The 19,068-nt window shown below is 42.1% G+C and overlaps 1 protein-coding gene across 2 annotated transcripts in view; it reads left to right on the top strand.

Moving 5' to 3' along the window:
• The window catches only part of LOC127567030 (aryl hydrocarbon receptor-like), an 89,833-nt gene extending 77,033 nt beyond the window's left edge, over positions 1-12,800 (top strand). Inside the window, exon 11 of one of the 2 annotated variants that reach the window (XM_052009658.1) lies at positions 4,893-12,800. In XM_052009658.1, coding sequence (XP_051865618.1) covers positions 4,893-4,976 — 84 coding nt within the window. In that variant the 3' untranslated portion in view covers positions 4,977-12,800. The remainder of the gene's footprint in view (positions 1-4,892) is intronic. The other variant, XM_052009659.1, reaches the window with a different exon arrangement.
• Positions 12,801-19,068: the final 6,268 nt, after the last annotated feature.

The following is a 19,068-nucleotide window of genomic DNA, read 5'->3' as shown; positions in this document are numbered from 1 at the left end:
ACATGAAGAATAATCAGAATGGTCTTGGGGCTCAAAAGGTTAAGCATGTGATGAAAGGCTGAATAAAGCTGGTTTGTATTCCCTTGAGCTTAGACAATTGGAGGTAGTGGGTGATCTAATTAAGCTCTTCAAAATAATTAAGGGATTTCAAGAAGATCAGTAACTCAGAAGTGCAGTGTGGGGAGTTACTGACTTACACTTAGTGTAAGGGCACTGAGGAGTGAAATTAGGGAGCAGCTTTTCATATAATGGCTTGTAAAATGTAGAATTCACTCTGCCACTTGGTGGGAGATGTTTGGGTAACTGAAATGTTCAGAGCTGAATTTGATAGATTTTTATAGGACAAGGATATCAATGAATATGACTAGTAAATGGAGTTGGAGTAGGGTTCAGCCACAAGCTGACCAAGTTCTGGAACTGGCTCATAGGCTCATAGTTCTAATGAAATGCATTTCCAACACCTTGCGAGATTAAGCTTGCTGGGTCCTCATTTACCTTGGGACCAAGAAGAGTTAAGTGGTAATAGAAAAGTCTTTTGAAGAACTTAGACCATCTTTAACTCTGGTTGTGAAGCAGAAAATTACTCTGTAATTCAGAGTTGAGTTTAGCTTGGAAGAATTTGCCACGTGGATGTCTGCTTTGGGTATTTTAGTTAAGGTAAGGAAGAATAGTTGCTCAGACAAGTTGAGACTCATGTGTTATTAGTAACAAGTCCTATTCCTGTGAAGCACTTTTTCCACAAAGATGGCATCTCAGACAATAAGTTGCTGAACCTAGTGTTTGGATGATTTTAATTTGGGTTGGGAGTCTTTGGTGGGACTGTCACAAGAAGATGGTAATGTTCCTGAAATGTTTTAGAGATGGTGGACATGCTGGTTAGAGTTAACATGAATTTATGAAAGAAACATCATGTTTGACTCATCTGATGGAGTTCCTTGAGCATGTGAGTGGTATAGTAGATAAGGAGGAACCAGGGGATGTGATGTATTTGGATTTTTGGAAGATCTTCAGTAAGGTTCCACATGGGAGGTTGGCCCGCAAGGTTAGAGCAGATGGAATTGGGGTAATGTACTCGAGTTGGTTAAGAACTGGTTATCAGACAGAAAACAAAGAGTGGGAATAAACGGATCCTTCTCAGGTCGGTAGGTTGTGACTAGTGGGGGACTGCAGGGAGCAGTGCTTGGGCCCTACCTGTTCACAATCTATATCAACAATTTCGCTGAGGGGACCAAGTGCCATATTTGCCAGTTTGCTAAGATAATAAACTAGATGGGGTTGTGAGTATAGAGGAGGATGTAAAGGGGCTTCAAGGAGATATGGGCAAGCTGAATGAGTGAGCGAGGAGCTGACAGATGGAATACAATGTGGAAATGTGTGAAGTCAAACACTTTGGTGCACACAACAGAAAAGCAAAGTATTTGTTAAATGGTGAGAGATTGGGCAATATTGATGTTCAAAGAGGCCTATGTGTGCTTGTACTCAAATCACAGAAAGCTAACATGCAGGTGAAGTAAGTAATCAGGAGGGCACATGACAAGCAAGCCTTTATTACAAGAGGGTTTGAATATAGGAGTAAGGAAGTCTTGTTGCAATTGTACAGGCCCTGGTGAGATCCCAACTAGGGTACTGTGCACAGTTTTGGTCTGCTTACCTAAGGAAGAATGTATTGCTTCAGAGACAGTACCAGCAAATAGCTACTGGACTGGTTCAACAGATAGCGGGTTTACTGTATGAGGAGAGTTAGAGTAAACTGGACTGAATTCTCTGGCTTTAAGAGGAATGAGAGGAGATTTCATTGAAACTTAAAAGATTCTTAAAGAGCCTGACAGTCTGGATTCAGGGAGGATGGTTTCCCTGTTTGAGGAGACTGGGACTAGGGGGCACAATTTTAGTATAATGGGTCGGCAGCTTAGGATCAAAATAAGCAGGAAGTTCTTCAGTCAGAGGGTGGTGAATCTTTAGAACTCTACCCCAGGCAGCTGTAGAGGCTCGGTCATTGTGTTCATTCAAAATAGAGTTCAATCGATCTCGAGACAAGAACGTGAATAACCAAGGCACCGAAGGCTACAGGCCAAGTGCTAGTAAATGGGATTAGCATGGATGGGTATTTGATGGTCTGCATGGACATGGTGGGCCGAAGGGCCTGTTTCTATGTTGTGTGATAGATTTCTGGGTATGACAGAAATCGAGGCTTATGGGGATAGAGCTGGAAAGTGATCCTGAGGTCAAAGATCAGCCACAATTCTTTTGAATGGCAGAACAGGCTCCAAGGGCCGAATGGCCTACTCCTGCTCCTTCTTAAAATCCATCAAGCTGCCTATGAGAGGATAAGTACGTCACTAGGATTAGGAGGTTATATTGATGGGGGGAGATGAAGAGGCTAGTGTAGAGCATAAACACCAGAAGGGACTTATTGGGCAGAATGCACTATCATTTTCATGGAACTCTATTTAATGAAAGCCAGTTGTAAATGGATTAATGGCTTTGTTGAAATAACAGAGGAATTTCATACTGAGTTTCAACTGTGGCTCAGCTGGAACCACTCTCGTCCCCTGAGTCAGAAGGTTGTGGGTTTGAGTCCCAGTCTACAAACTTGAGTCTCAAGCTTCTGCCCAATACTGAGGGAGTGCTGCACTGTTGGAGGTGATGTTTTTCAGACTTGTCTGCCTATTCTGGAGAAAGCTCTACTTTGCCAAGAACAGACATACTGTCCATTGACCTTGTTGCTGTTTGTTTGATTTTACTCTGCACAAAGTGGCTGTCAAGTTTGTTTACATAATAGAAGCACTGAACTTCATAGCAACCAATTGCATGTGAAGAGCTTCCAGACATTTCTGAGAGATGTGGTAAGGCAATATTAAGTCCTTTTAATTCACCGTGCTGTGGAGGTCTTGTGTTTTCCCTCACGGGCCTGAGAGAGGAGAAACCCTGACCTTAATACCTCAGCGCTTGTGGGGACTTGTCCAATACTCTGACACGACTATTTGCTTGCTACCACATACCCAGCTGGTTGCTGATTTTAATTGAAAGAAACATTGCAATCAAAGTGCAAGCACAAATGGGTGTTTTACAAATGTGATTTCAGTTTGGAAAAGAAAGAAAGACTTGCATTTCTATGGCGCCTTTCACTTCCCTTTCACAGTGCCCTAAACAATAAAGGACTTTTCAAGTGTAGTCACTGATGTAGGAAACACAACAGTCAATTTGTACACAGCCAGTCACCACAAATAGTAATAACCAGGAAATCTGATCATTATCACATAAATTTTCAGCCTTTGACGTGATTGAGCGCACCATCCTCTTGCAAGTTATAGCCATCAATGGCTTCTCTTTCTGTGTCTCCACTGTTACCTCTGGTGTCCCCCCCGTATCTGTCCTTCACCCCCTCCTTTCAGCAACTTCGCCTGAAAACACGCCTTTGGGTTTCCACATGTAAGCTGGCAACACCCGGTCTATCCCACCACCACCTCCCTCCACCCTTCCACTGCCTCCAAACTGTCAGACTACTTGTCGGATGTCCAGCACTGGATGAACATAAATTTCCTAACTATGTGTTGGAAAAAACAAAGCCATGTTCTTCAGTCCCTACCACAAACATCTGCTGGCTAACTCTGATTCTCTCTCACTCTCCCTGGCAGTTGTCTGAGATTGACCAAAGTGTTGGTGTCGTATATGACCCTGAGATAAGCTTCTGGTCATATATCCATTGCAATGCCAAGGCTGGCTACTTCCACCTCTGGAACCTGACAGAACTCTACCCCTGCCTCTGCTCATTTGTCGCTGAAACCCTCATCCATGCTTTTGTTCTCACTGGACATGATTGTTCTAAGTCTCTCCTGGTTGGAATCCATTTTCTGAACTCTTAAAAACTCATCCAGACCCCTGCTTCCAACACTGTCTTGTTCATCCTTGGCACTTCACCCTTGTGCCTCCTGACCTACTTTGGCCCTCAGTTTGGCAATATCTCTGTCTTAAAGCCCTCATCATTATTTTCAGTTCCCACCCAAACCTCACCCCTGCCCTCTCTGTAATCCCCTCCAGCTCTACAACCCTCTGAGATCTCTGCTCTCCTCCAATTTCAGCCTCTTGCTCACCCCCAATTTCAATCACCCAACCATTGGCGGCCATGCCTTCAGCTGCCAAGGCTACAAAATCTTTGGAATTCCCTTCCTAAACCTCTCCGTCTCTCTACCTCTCTTTCTTTCTGAAACTGGTGTTCTTTGACCCAGCTTTTGGTCACCTGGCCTAATTTCTCCTCTTCTATCTCCTGTGAACTTCCTTGGGATGTTTCACTCTATTAGGAGCATTATATAAAGGGAAGTTGTTACTAATTTCTTCTCCATTAGAAAGCTACATAGTCTTGTTCTTTTCCTTTTGGAGGAAACCTATAGAAAGGACGTTGTTAAGGATCATGTGTAGAATGTCTAGGTGATGAGGCACCAAAGAGTAACTGACAGCTGTAAAATCCTTCCTGCCACCTCAAAGCAAAGGGTCAGGAAAGGAGATTTGTGAGGTGCAGCTAGTGAAGGAGACAGGATGCCTCTCCCAGGTTTGCAATGACTACTCTCCAGATGACTGATAATACTTCTGGTCAATGATAATAGGCAGGGCTCCTTATTCCTCCCAGATACGGAAATTGAAAGAGTACAAAGTGGCCTGAATATATATGTAAGCCCACAGTTTGCTGATCCATTGACCATCCCTAATTGGCCTGTTTCCTGCGGTATGGAGAAAGAGTGAGGCATTGCAAGCATTCATTTGTATCTGAATTCAAATTCTTTTTCATGCCACTTGACCTGCTCACTGAGCAACCTTCCGAAGAGAGTGGGGCAAGGTAGGAGGCAAGTGTATACAAGTGCCTCTGATAACATCTGTCCAATTTTCTTTTTTAGATGACAGAAGATTCCAATGGCATTCTAGGCTTTCACCCCACTGTGAATGGTACCCCTATTTTTGGGAATGGCTCTGCACAGTAATGGACCATCAGGCTTTCTGTGAAAGGATCTGACACTGTTTTTGTTCCAGGTATAAACTTGTGACCCCAACATCTGTTTGGCAACCAGCGAAGACTCCTCTGGGCAAATCTGATCCTTATCAAAAGGGTGGCTTCTTAGATTTTTCTTCAGAGGATTTTCTCAAGTGGAAGCTTAACTTAGTCAAAGTGAACACTGTGAATAGTCCTCAACTTGGGTGGCCTACTGCAACAGGAAGTGGCAGGGCTTTGGAGGTAACCATAGTAACACAACATGACTGAAACTGGATTTATTATTGCAGCCTTAAAGGAAGATTGTCATCAAATGTTTGTTTTGGTGGATGGCATTTTAGAGAACACCTCTACTTTAATTAAGAAATCCAGCTCTTGACTCTATCCAGCTGTTTTTTTCTTGCCAGGTTTACATGCAGAAAGGTAAGTTACACCTTGTGACTGGCAAACGGTTCTTTAAAAGCACAAGGATTGGTGCAGGGCTGTAGAAAACCAAAATCATCCTGGACCATTCTATGGAAGCAACTTAATGTTGGAGGTGTTTTTAAGATGTTCTTCTGCACTGTAAAGTCTTTGAGAATTAAGCTGATGCTTTGTTTTGCAAATGCATTGTGTATTAGGGATTTGAACTGTAATAGGCCTTATGACAATAATGCAGTCTACCAAAGTACCTGTAGGAGGATTTCCTGTAGAATAAGCACTTTCTTTTGAAAACAAAAAGCACAGCTTTGAAAAGAAACTCTGATACTCTATTTCAAAGCAATGCTGGCTTGCACCTTTCACTCTTTTCTGAGTTGGAAGAAAATTGCTCAACCAGTTTTGAAAGGATTTTCAAAGGGATTCCTTTTAACATATGTAGAGGACAATGTGTGCGAGCAGACAGCAAGGCACACGCACTGTGTGGGGATATCCTTGCCTTAACTGCCCTGTAACTTTTGTAGTACTAAGGAGTCCCTCACAAAACCAGGCGAGCCAGTGAATTCCCAACTTTTAACCAAGCACACAAACCACTGTTATCTTACAAACAATGACAAAGAAGGGCCACATAACTTCAAGTGCCTTGTACATCACAATATGTGTGTGTGTGTGTATTGTGCTATTCACCCCACTTGAGAGTACTTTGCGTAATCCCTTCCTCCTCCATCCCTTTTGGAAGAACAAAAAGTACAAAGAAATCACTTTTAGGAGAAAATAAATCTGAAAAATTCCCCTCAGTTGGATAACTGAAACTATTCAAGGACCACACTGGCCCCAATTTACCTCAAGTAAGTACTGCCAAAAACCTTTTAAAAGAGTATGCAATGCAGTGAGATTGAAGGTATTTAAAACATAAATTAAGAAGGGATGATGCATTAAGGGATATTAGTGAATTGGATACAGTTAAAGTAATATTTTTGTCTTGTAGTTCCCAAAACATGCATTAGTGAAATTATGGAGGGAGAAAGGGGGTGGAATTGAGAAACAATCAGGAAGAGATGATAAGTAAGGTCGGGGGGTAGGGGTGGGGCAGAGAATAGCTGGAAGATAAAGTGGAAATCAGCCATAGAGAAAGGGATTTGAATGGCCACAAGCCTCACCTATAATTAATCTTTTGATTATGACTGGTTTATTGTCTTTGAACTAAATCCAAGCAGCCAAGGTGGCTATGGATGGTTATTGAGTTAAATACATTAAGTATGAGAAAACTTCTGAATGTTAAAAAAATTTGTCCAAGAACGCTTTTAAAGTGGATTTGGTAGGAGTCCTTTCACACACATTTCATTATCCTGCCATTTTCCAGTGTGTTTCCAACCTACAAAGCAGTAACTGTGTAAATATTCAGATTATTCAAATCTTGCCCCATGAAAATGATTTTGAAACATTTCTAAATAGACAATGAATGGAGATATGGAATGGGTGTCGACATTCACAGTCCTTGCTGAATAAATTGAGCTGCTGCAACCTGTACTTTGGCACAAAGAACAACTTCTGTTAACCATAAAGTAGACCTGTGTCTATTCTCATACCAAAACTAAGAATTTATACTGGAATATTGCGGTCACATCTGGATAATTTAAATGGCACAGCATTTGGTAAATAAAGAGCTAATGATCTTAAATTATTGACTAATCAATATTTGATAGCCTGTTTCTCTTAACTGAATAATGCTATTCCCATGAAAAATAATTACATTTCCTACCTCTCCCAATCTTCCCAGCCATGTATTAATATTTCCATCCCCCCACTTGACTCCTGAGCTGTGAAGCAGGGAGGAAGGACCCACATCCACCCACTGCCACCACCAACAACATTCCCCAATCTCAGACCTCATGAGAATGTTGTTTATTAACTGCTCACTGGCAACTGTCTGGATCATTGAAGGCCTCATTGACTTGGGCTTCCATTCCCATTGGGGAAGGTGATGTTTTTTGTCCAGGATTGGGTGACTGGGCATTTGATCTTGAACCATTGGTGCATGGGGCCATTGATGGAGAATTTTAAACTTTGGTACATTATACCCAAGGCTTTTCATAAAGTTATAATGATCATAAGAACATATTTGAAATGTATTTATTGTCTTGACTATTGGCCTTTGATATAATGAAACTTTTGTTACCCTAAAATGTGTCAAGTTTTAGTCCATGTTCATCAAGGTCTGTGGCTGGACTGATAATCTTGTACTTTGATGCAGCAAATTGCCTGAGAATAAGCGCCAAAAGGAATTTATTCCCATTAATGACAATTCTTTCATTTCTTTCTCTGACTGGTTGGCATTTTGCCCCAATATAATGTATTGTCTTTGATGATGACAGGGCTGCTCCATTCTTCACACGGGGATTAAATGCGGACTTTAACTGAAGCGCAATCTCACTTTAGCCTTAAAAATGCAACTGTAGGTTTAGTAGTTTGCCAGTCCTGTTGGAAATCTTCTGAAAGTTGACCCTTGCACTGCAGACCTCAATCACTTTGGAGGATGCAGAATGTAGATGGGAACTTTGTCTAGTTAAGCGAGTTCTTAAGTGCAGATGAGATGGAGCACCAGCTGAGGATGTTGCATTCTGAAACATTACACAGGAAGTGTTCCACCAAATTAGAATGGACAGAACTGATTTTTGTCCCCCAAGACAAAACGCTTGCTAAAGATGGCCACCCTTCTAGTCAATTCAGTAAACACTCTCCCAAATGTAGAATGGAGGCAGGTTCAGCTGTTAGTAATAGGGGCCTCAATTTGCCTCAGTGTCTAAAATTGACTTGGGATGGTCTTGACTTTGATGCATCTATGGACGAACAGTCCACTGGTACTTACTGCATGGACTCAGGTGTGAAGAATGACCAGATGGGCAAGGTGGCAGAGGACAAGACCCCAGCACAAGCAAAGACCTTCAAGTGAATTATCTTGGGTTGAAAAATTGGGGTAAATTCTTGTTAAGTTTGAATTTACCTCTGAAAATAAAATGTTACCTTCGTGCTGCTTGGACTGCAGATTCATTTCAGCTGGTGCATGAAGCCACAATATTTTGTTGACCTTAAGGTGTGGCATAAATTAATTGTTTCTGCATTTTCAATAGAGGCAGCTTTTCCAAATGCAACCCTTTCTTGGAAAGTGACCCATTTGTTGCAGTTCACCACAAGGAGCAGACAGGCAGAAAGATCGTTTTTTTAAAATATCAACACCGAATAACAGTCGGACAAAAGCTTTGCAAAGAAATGAAAGCTATTAACTCAAAGCTGTCATCTATGGTTGCTGCTTGTTGGTCTTTGAGATCACTGGTATTTCACACTCTTCTTGAGCTTCGTCACCATCCATTTCTGCTTTGTGTTATACACTGCAAGGTCAGCTCATGCCTGAGGCAAATTGCCAGTGAATGATCTTAAGCTGGTACCTTTCCCAACGCAGTCAGAGAATTTATTTCAAGGGGCTATTGGCAAAAGTACTTTGCAGAAGGAAATGTCCTGGTGTGGCTGAGACTGACAGCCATTTCCTATTTCAGTTGGAGCCCTAACGGTAAAGGTCATTTTCCCTTAAACTGTTCATTCATTCCCCAGGGAGTTTGCAATACATCGGCAAATGGTTTTGCTCTGCAGGTGATTGCTGTGAAAGTAGTACTGGCCTTTGGCTTTTAATCTGGCAGGGTTCTGAGGCAGTGCCTCCATGAAGTGACTTTCTCGATGCTTGCAGTTCCTACTGTTGATGCAGAGCAGCTAAAATGATTTTCATGATCATTCCCAATGTAAGGACCACAGGCAGTAACTCCTGTCTGTCATCAGATTGGCCTACAGCTCCTGATTTTTGCAACAGCATTTCATCCCTTGTAGCACAAGGCCTTTTAGGTCCTCTCGGCCTTCATTCTCTTGATGATTCCAAGTACTAGTTATTTGCCAATGTTTCGGCTCAAAAAGCAATTGAGCGCCATTTCAAAGCAGTATTTCCCAAAGGGATAGCAGCGCAAAAGCACAAAGGAAAATGGCAGCTAACAATTGGATTCCATGCCAGTCAATGGCATTGTACAGTCTTGCATTTTCTTTGCTTCTTTGGCGCAGTGCAGCAAAGGCAAAAAGCAATGCAAGGCAGCAAAGGGAAAAATGCACGCAGAGGAGTCTTTCGCCCCCTGCACCAGGTCTCCCTTGAGCCACAGAGCAGAAGTTACCAGCCTTGCAATCTCCTTTAGTACCCACTGTTTTGGTGCCAAACTTCAAGCTCCTGCAAATAATTGCAGAATCAAAAACCACAAAGAATTGTGGAAGAGCTTTGAGGAACGGGGGAAGGTGGCTGTGTTGGGGAAGATGAGAACGGCATGACAATGTGGTCGTGGGCACGATCCAGGAAAGCACATCATGCAAGAAGGAGGCACTGGAAGTATCACCTAACCTAAACCAAGAAAAAGAGCTGCTTCTTTAGAGTGACAGACTAAATAAGAAAGTAAACAGTAAAACAACAGAAACTTCTAAATAATGAAGTATTATCCCCAATACCTACTCCGTCCTCTAGTTTCTTGTGCCGTCCATTGGTAGCAGAAGGTCTGAAGTGCAGATGCAAAGACTATGTGCTCCTCCTCCATTGGCACTCAGGCCTGGACAAGACTGTGGATGAGGCAGATAGAACAGCCACCCCCACAAATGCTAGGAGTACATTCCCCTGAACACTCAGTTTTATTTTGCAATACAGTCATTTTTCTTTGAATCAGTAACTCTTTCTGTGTAATATTTGGCTGCTGCTTACTATTGCACTGGTTTCACTAACTTTTCACCCACATCGACCTATCCACTCCTGCTCCCAATAGTGAGACCAGGCACTGTCATAATAACCATCCGATTCTGTAGAGCATTAGAAGGTAATTAGACCTCTGGTCCTGGTACCAACTGACAAAAATTACTCAGTAGAGTTTACCAGTTTCCATGTTTGTATCAGTAATTTTTCCAGAAATCCATATTAAACACAATAATGACATGCTGGATAATATAATGATGATGGGATTTCAAAATATTAACCATTTAAGAGAAACAGCAATGTAACAATATAATCGAGTGGAACTGACTAGCAGTGCTGATAAGTGTGGTACTCAAATAGTTCCATGCAATGAAAATGTACAGTTTTATGTTTCTATGCTTTTTCATATAGAGAATGTAAGATTATCAATTGTTGCTGCTTGTTTAAACGGTTGCTTTTTTTTTGATAAGAATGGGTTAATGTCTGATTATGGCGACCCAGTGCAGCAGGTGTATATTGGCTCTGCTGACCTTCATTGATTATTATGATTTTTGAGGATAGGAATCCAGGTGCCTTCTGCATCAACCTGGAAATTGCTACGTGATATCTTCACACAACTGCCTCACCTTTTCTTATTGCGTTCCTCCTCCTTACTGTTATAATGGAGGCACTAGCACGTGTGAAATAAACGGGTTAACTCTTGTGAAAGTAGGAGATGGAAATTTTAATAGAAAGACATTAGGTGCTTGTATAATGACAAGACTCACTCTAATTGGTGTTTAATCTTTCTGTCTCTGTTTTTGATTAACTCTTCCACATGTGATAGTTATTTATTGTGCAAAGGATAATACACAGCAGACAATATGAGAGCAAATCTTCTGGCTAATCATCAAGGCATTCAGATCATTCAGACTCCCCCGAGCTTTACTTGTGTTTACTTGGGCTCTCTTTACCTTATAACAGATTAACCTAGGAGCAGAGAGCGTCCCACTTATAAATCTGGAATAATGGATACAGTTTTGGTGTCTTCCTTGTACTTGCTTTAGGAGAGAGTTTAGCAAAGAGTCACCAGACTGATTCCTGGGATAGGATATTGTTCTATGAGGACAGGCTGAGTAGATTATGTGTATATTTCTTAGAATTTAGAATAACTTATTGAAACAAAATAACACTCTTCCAGGTTTAATAGGGTAGATGCAGGAGGCTTGTTGGGGAGTCCAGATCTTGGGGTTGCAGGCTCAGGATAAGGGGTAAGTCTTCTATTGTTTGACTTAAATGGCGGTGAATCTTTTGAACTCTCTACCCCAGAAGGCTGTGAATGCTCAGACATTTATATTCAAAACTAAGATTAAGGATGCTTGAATGCAAGAGGGATGAGGGGAAATTGTGGTAGTGCAGCAAGGTGGAATTAGATAGTGGAATGTGGAGCAGTCTCGAGGGGCTGAATGACTTCATATTTCTAATTGAAGTTCAACTGTGTTGGATTTTTGGTTCCAACCTTTTGATTGGGTATAAAATCGAGACCTCCCACAAGTTTACTGGAGTTGACCAAGTGGTGTTTTATCATGGGGGTTATGGAAGGAAAACTAACTTGTCTCCATTCACATGACACCACCTTCCAGCCCTTTATCTAAGCAGCATTGAGCACAGTGCTGAAATCCTCTGTGCCCTTGGCGGGGAGTACCTTTTAAGGAAAAACCTTGAAACAAAAGGAAGTCCTGGGGCTTTGGTGAAAGTGCAGATCAGTGGGTTAGATTTAGATTACTCCAACGAAGAGCCAGGACAGGTACGATGCGCTGAATAGCCTCATTCTGTGCCGTATTCCTCATGGTTCTGATATGGACAACAAAGGCAATGGCAATTTTTAAAATACTAATGTTATTAAAATTAAAGTAAAATTTAGTTTTACTTCATTAAATTTAATAATTTCATTAAATTTACTTTGATGCTACGGCCTTAACAAAGATTATCACTCATGAAATAAAAGGTGAGCTATGTTGACTGACTGTGTATTGTTTATTTTATATATGTGCATGCAAATGATTTACTTTTACAACAATAAAAAAGAAAGATTTAACTGCTTTTTCAAAATGTTTCTGGGCTTTTGTGTCCCATTTTATTTCACGGAGCACGCATTAAGTCTTGAGAAAAAGGAACGGCTTTTGTTGATGCAGGTACTTTGATTGTGGCACCCCTCCGTTCATCTTGCTTTTAGTTAAATATCCCTCTTTGATGATCTTCCACATGATGGCATATATGCCTGTAAGTGGCAGAGACTGGAATTTGCCTGATACCGCCAGTAGGCGATTTAATTATAAGAATTATATTTGACTACCTTACAGATAGCAAAATCAGCAGCTGAAAAGGGTCATTGCTTTTATCTGTGCTAATTATGGAGATTGTCCAGTGACAAAAACTCGGTATCTAAAGGGACATTTTGATGGACCTTCCCTTTGTCAAGTCATTAGTGGGGATGTTCGCTGATGATTGCACAATGCGCAATTCCATTCGCAAATCTTCAGAAAATGAAGCAGCCCATGCCTACATAAAGTAAGACCTGGACAACCTTCAGGTCTGGGCTAATAAACGTAGTAAGTAACAGTTATGCAACACAACTGCTGGGCAGTGACCATCTTCAAACAGATTATAGGCGTCTCCTGTTGATTTTGACCCAAGGATGGCAATTATACTTGAAGGGAGTGATGTTCCTATGCAGCCACTAGGAACATCACCTTCTTCACTGTCCTGATGGTACAGGTTACAGGTATGGGAAGCGCCGCTGAGAAATCCTTGCCAATTTTAGTGACGTTACTCTGGCAAGTTTTGGAGCCAGGTAATGCCTATTGCAATTGGAAGAGAAATAAAGGCTTCAGGCTCAATGGTTTTGTTGTAACTAAGGTCCTTTGCTTGTATTAACTCTAACTCTTCATTATATGCAAAGAATAGTAGTAAAATATATCTGGTCTCGCCAGATCTGAAAAGACGAGTTTAATAGTTCAGTGGAACTCTTTTACCAGTATGCGCTAATGGATTTCATAGGTTGCAGCCGAGATGCTGAGAGGTATTACTATAGTCCTAATCTTCTCGGTCATGGGGATTCCATAATCATGACTGCCCCGACATGCATCCTATTCGCCTGTGCATCTGGTCCATTTATCTGTTTTTCACCATCTGCAATGAGATCCTAGTCCCCTATGCAACTAATCCTTCCCTCTCTGCTTCATGAGAAGAGTAACAGAATAAGTTTCAATCCTCAGTAAATTAATTGTGTCCTGTGATACAGATGAAGAACTGAACAAGGCTGTAGGAATAAGCTGCAGCATGTTGCAAAAGGATTCCAAAAAAGCAGAGAAGTTGGAGTGCTCAGTGCCAAACAAAGGTTTCTACCTTTCTGCGTTAGGGAGAGGCCTGTTAACAAAGGCTAGAGATTAATTTATCCCTGGTGCACTGATCATGGATTACTTGACACAAGCATTTGTTGTTTTTGGCACACTTGTGATGTGTGACTTGGTGAACCTTCTTGAAGGACTTCTGTCATGCACAATTGAGCACCTAGCCAGAATGCAGCTGCAGTAATGCTGCTCAACGGCCCATTAAGCATCCTAACACACAAATAAACACTATAAGTAAGACTCAGTGTTTCAATTCACTGCGGTGTGCGCAAACTGAAGTTCCCTTGGAGGGAGCAACTTATCACAAAAAACTGAAATAACAACAGGAAGTGCTTGAAATACTCAGCCGGTCAGGCAGCGTCTATGGGGAGAGAAACAATAAATATTTCAGAGCAATGATCTGCTGAGGATTTCCAGCGCTTGTTTTTATTCCAGATTTCCGCCATCTGCAGTTTCTTGCTTTATGATTCTACCTCGTAAGGTACGAGAGGTTACTGCTGGTCATGTGAGTGAATTATAATTGGCAAGATGTATCTACTGCTGAGAGGGAAGTACGGGAAAAGCACTCAGTTTGAAGAACAACGTGGAGGTGAACAGGGAACATCAATCAATTGTGCTGCGTTGTTACATATAGATATAAAAGTTATTTCAGCTGTAATGTTGCTAACACAAGCCTTACTTTCGAGGTTTCAGCTAGTAACCTCGACTGACACTTCAGAGCCATACTGGGGGACCATTGCACTGTCAAATGTAGCTTCTTTCCATAAGGTGGTAAACCAAGCCCCCTCTGCCCATATATGTTAATGTAAAATCAAAGGAGAACTGAGACAAGCTCTTGATACAGTGGTGATTTTTTTCCCTGCAACCAATGCCACCGATGCAGGTTAACTCACCATCTATCCCATAACTATTTGCAAGAATTTGCTCTGCACAACTTAGCTGCTGCATTTACCTACAAAACTTTGAGTATACTCGTGATGAATGACTTTACTCGGGGAGCTTTGGTGACCTGCATACAGGAACCTGACAACTAATTATCTGACATTAAGCAGAAAAGCTAGCCAAGAAGGTTGCAAGTGACAGCTGGTATTGCCTCAATAGCTTCACAGTAACATTGTGTTCCAAATTTTAGCCAATGGAAATGGAGCACATTGATGCTATCAATGGTTTTAACTGGTAGTAGCAAAAATGCCTACACTGCTTTTCTTACTTTGATAAGAAAGATACTTTGCATTTCATTTTAATATGGATAGAAATATATAAATTCTTGTACAGTCTTTTGCAAAATTTCAACTTGAACAAAGCAGGGGTTAGCTTGTAGCACATGAAGTTCCTTGCTCTCTTTGCAAAGGACACCATGGTGATTATTCAACAGGAAGCTTTATAAAAGCAAGGTCCAGGGGAAGCAGAAGTTTATGAAAATCCAAAATAAAACAGAAGATGCTGGAAACACTCGGCAGGTCAGGCAGCATCAGTGGAGAGAGAAACAGTTAACGTTTCAGGTGCATGATCTTTTATTATGCAGATGACACTGTCCTTGGCTAATGCAAGAGTAATTACATTTGTCCACTTTGGGCCACGGCTTTTACTTCCATCATTTCAATGTTTGTAATTCGCTGTGATATATAACATTTAACAGAACGTGCTTCTGTGATTGCAGTGATCATGGGCCAAAATAAAGCTGGGACTAATAGTGACAAATATTATTTACTTGCAAATGAGCTGTAACTTTAGGTGAAGGGCAGATGCTGCCTTCTGACTCGTGAAAGTTGTATTCCACTGACAATCTTGTTATTGGTGCGTATTGAGTTACTGCTTTTGCATTGTAGATGGCTCTGCACCTGGCTCAGCTATTAAGTAGCACAAGTATTCTTTTTAACAGTCATTAATTACTGCCAGTTAGCCTCTGGCACTAAATATGAACTATGTGTAGTCTCAATCCTTTACTGCAGATGCTGGAAATCAGAAATAAAGAACAGAAAATGCTGGAAACACCTCAGCAGTTCTGATGAAGGGCACCAACCTGAAACTTTAACTCTGTTTCTCTTTCCACGGATGCTGTCTGACCTGCTGTGTTCCCAGCATTTTCTCAATCCTTCAGGTTGTGAATTTTTAAGAGTCTAAAAATGTCAGATTTTAAATGTAATTTTTTTCCAATTCTGTTTTTTTTTCCCTCTCAATGTAATTCCTCTTATTTTTACTTCTCTTTCTGTAACTGACTTAACCCCAAATTCACTCTTCTTCTCACTCATTCCGCTGTTTGTTTTCCAATCTTTCAGTCTCACTGGTTGTGGGGATACCTTGTTTTTTGTCCTGTTCATTCAGCTGCCGGATACCTTGTTCCTTAAGCTGCACATTATCACCTGAAACTTTCAGCTATTTCATTGGCAAAGTTGTTCTTAGCTTCCTTGCAGGGGCAAGTCTAATTGTAGGTGCAGTTAAACGTCCCACCACAGGAAAACCTGGCCCATACACTGCATGGTGTATTAATGGGCCAGATTGTGCTCATAGACTTATAGGCTCAAGCAGCACAGAAACAGGCCCTTCGGCCCACCAAGTTCACACCGACCATCAAACACCCATTTATACTGATCCCATTTTATTCTCCCCACATTCCCAACAACTCCCCCAGATTCTACCACTCACCTACACACCAGGGGCAATTTACAGCGGCCGATTAACCCACCAACCCGCACATCTTTGGAATGTGGCAAGAAACCAGAGCACCCGGGGGAAACCCATACAGTCACAGGGAGAACGTGCAAACTCCACACACACAGACAGTGCCCGAGGTAAGGATCGAACCCGGGTCTCTGAGGCTGCGAGGCAGCGGCTCTACCAGTTGCACCACTGTCGCAGCCTGCTGATCTTGGCCCGTGCCTTGCCGTCACTGCCAATACCAACTTCGGGTCCACACTGGATATTTGCAACCACGCAGCACCCCATGCACTGCTGATGGCACCACCTCAGCCCTGCCTGTAGGCACAGGAGGCCACAAGTGGCAGTCGGGCTGCATCCAATGGGGATTACAGCTATCCCCATAGAATGCCCCGATAGCCTTCTGGCAGCCTCTGCTGTCAAAGACCTTTTCCACCATTTCCATATGTCTTTCAGTTCTGGTCACCTCATTATAGAAAGGATGTGGAAGCTTTAGAGAGGGTGCAGAGGAGATTTACCAGGATGTTGCCTGGATTGGAGAGCATGTCTTATGAGGATAGGTTGAGCGAGCTGGGGCTTTTCTCTTTGGAGAGAAGGAGGATGAGAGGTTACTTGATCGAGGTGTACAAGATGATAAGAGGCATAGATCGAGTGGACAGTCAGAGACTTTTTCCCAGGGTGACAAAGGCTAACACGAGGGGACATAATTTTAAGGTGATTGGAGGAAGGTATAAGGGGGATGTCAGGGGTAAATTTTTTACACAGAGAGTGGTGGGTGCGTGGAACGCACTGCCTGCAGAGGTTGTGGGGGCAGATACATCAGGGGCATTTAAGAGACTCTTAGATAGACACATGAATGGTAGAAAAATAGGGAGCTATGTGGGAGGGAAGGGTTAGATAGATATTAGAGCAGGATAAAATGTCGGCACAACATTGTGGGCCGAAGGGCCTGTACTGTGCTGTAATGTTCTATGTTCTATGTCTTTGATGATCAAGGACATTGGGAAACAGTTGAAAAAGAATAAAGAAATAGAATTATAATTTAAAAATTTAAATACATGTATTTAAAAGCGCACAAAATACTATTAATTGATTTAAAACAATAATACACCATGAAAAGTAAAACCATGATCATTATGGTCCATGATCACATTGAAATAAAATGCACCGCATGCGATTCACCAGCTGTGGTTGCCATGAAGTTGAGGGGCCAAGTACAAAGTGTATCAAGCCCCACACCTCATCAGCTTATGCCTCAAGAACACTCATTAGAGATGGATTGTGAGATTCTACCATTCAATTACATCCTCTGCTTGCAGCCTGCCAGTAATCAGTATGGAGCAACTGTATAGGTAAGGAACATTTTGGGCTTCCAGCGAGCTGGCAAAGTTGGAACACCACACTTCCACTCATGTTCCCATGGTGTTAACGCCCATGCTCCGAGACAGGTAAATTTCAAGCATGAAAGAGGGACGCTATGGTGGTTCTTCCAACTACTTCCACAGAGATCCGTCTATCTATGAGGCTGCACCTGGAGTATTGTGTACAGTTTTGGTCACCGTGTTATAGGAAAGACATCATTAAGCTGGAAAGAGTACAAAGAAGATTTACAAGAACGTTGCCAGGACTTGAAGACCTGAGTTATAGGGAGAGGTTGGGCAGGCTAGGACTTTGTTCCTTGGAGCATAGGAGACTGAGGGGTGACCTTATGGAGGTGTATAAAATCATGAGGGGTATAGAGAGGGTGAATGCACACAATATTTATCTCAGGGAAAGGGAATCAAAGACTACAGGGCATAGGTTTAAGGTGAGAGATGAAAGATTTAAAAGGGACCTGAGAGACAACTTTTTCACCCAGAGGGTGGTCAGTATATGGAATGAGCTGCCAGAGGAAATGATTGAGGCAAGTACATTAATGACACTTAAAAGGTACTTGAACAGGTATATGGATAGGAAGGGTTTAGAGGGATAAGGGCCAAACACTGGCAAATGGGACTAGTGTAGATGGGAATCTTGGTTGGCATGGATGAGTTGGGCTGATGGGCCTGTTTCTGTGCTCTATGACTCTATCTGCTGTTGGGACTGACCCTTGCAATCATGGCATGTTTGCAGAAGGGAAGAAACAGAATGGTGGTTATCCACATGCTGCCAATCTCTCCAGGAAAAAGAAGCAATAACATGCATAACTCACTGAAAGTGGTGCTGTACCTTCTGAGCATTGAAGGGGCATCTCCTCTGTGCTCTGCCACAGGAGGTAAATAGATAAGAAGCATTGCAAAATAGCTGTGATCAGATATGTGACCTTGAACTTAGAAGAATTGTTCCACACTGGCCTTTATGTAGTGTCAGTTGTGGCTCAGTGGGGAGCACACATGAGTCAAGGGGTTCTAGGTTCAAGCCTCACTCCAGAGACTTGCTCCAAAATATCCAGGCTGCCACTCCGAATGCAATAGTGGTTTGGTCTTTTGATGACTCCTGATTCCCCTCTGGCTATGTCGAACATGCATAAAAGATCCCGTAACACGAGCAAAAAACAAGTTGCTGGAGGAACTCAGCATCTGTGGTGGCAAAGGGATAGATGACGTTTTAGGTCGGGACCCTGCATCAGGACTGATCCCATAACACTAGTTTGCTGAGGAGCAGGAGAATTCTCCCTGGCTAATGGTTATCAGGCTAATTATTACATTTCTGTTGCTTTCTTATGTTACAAAAGAGACCATACTTCAAAAATATTTTATATTTCGTCAGCTTTAAGGCACTTTGGCATGAGTAGTGATAATAAAAGTGCAGATATTGTCTGTCACATCTAATGCCTGCCTGATCTAATCTTGTGATTTGTTCCTCTA

Source organism: Pristis pectinata, chromosome X (assembly GCF_009764475.1).
Source record: "Pristis pectinata isolate sPriPec2 chromosome X, sPriPec2.1.pri, whole genome shotgun sequence".
In the NCBI taxonomy this organism is placed as follows: Eukaryota; Metazoa; Chordata; class Chondrichthyes; order Rhinopristiformes; family Pristidae; genus Pristis; species Pristis pectinata.
The sequence above is the reverse complement of the archived record's forward strand: the minus strand, read 5'-3'. Positions and strand labels throughout refer to the sequence as shown.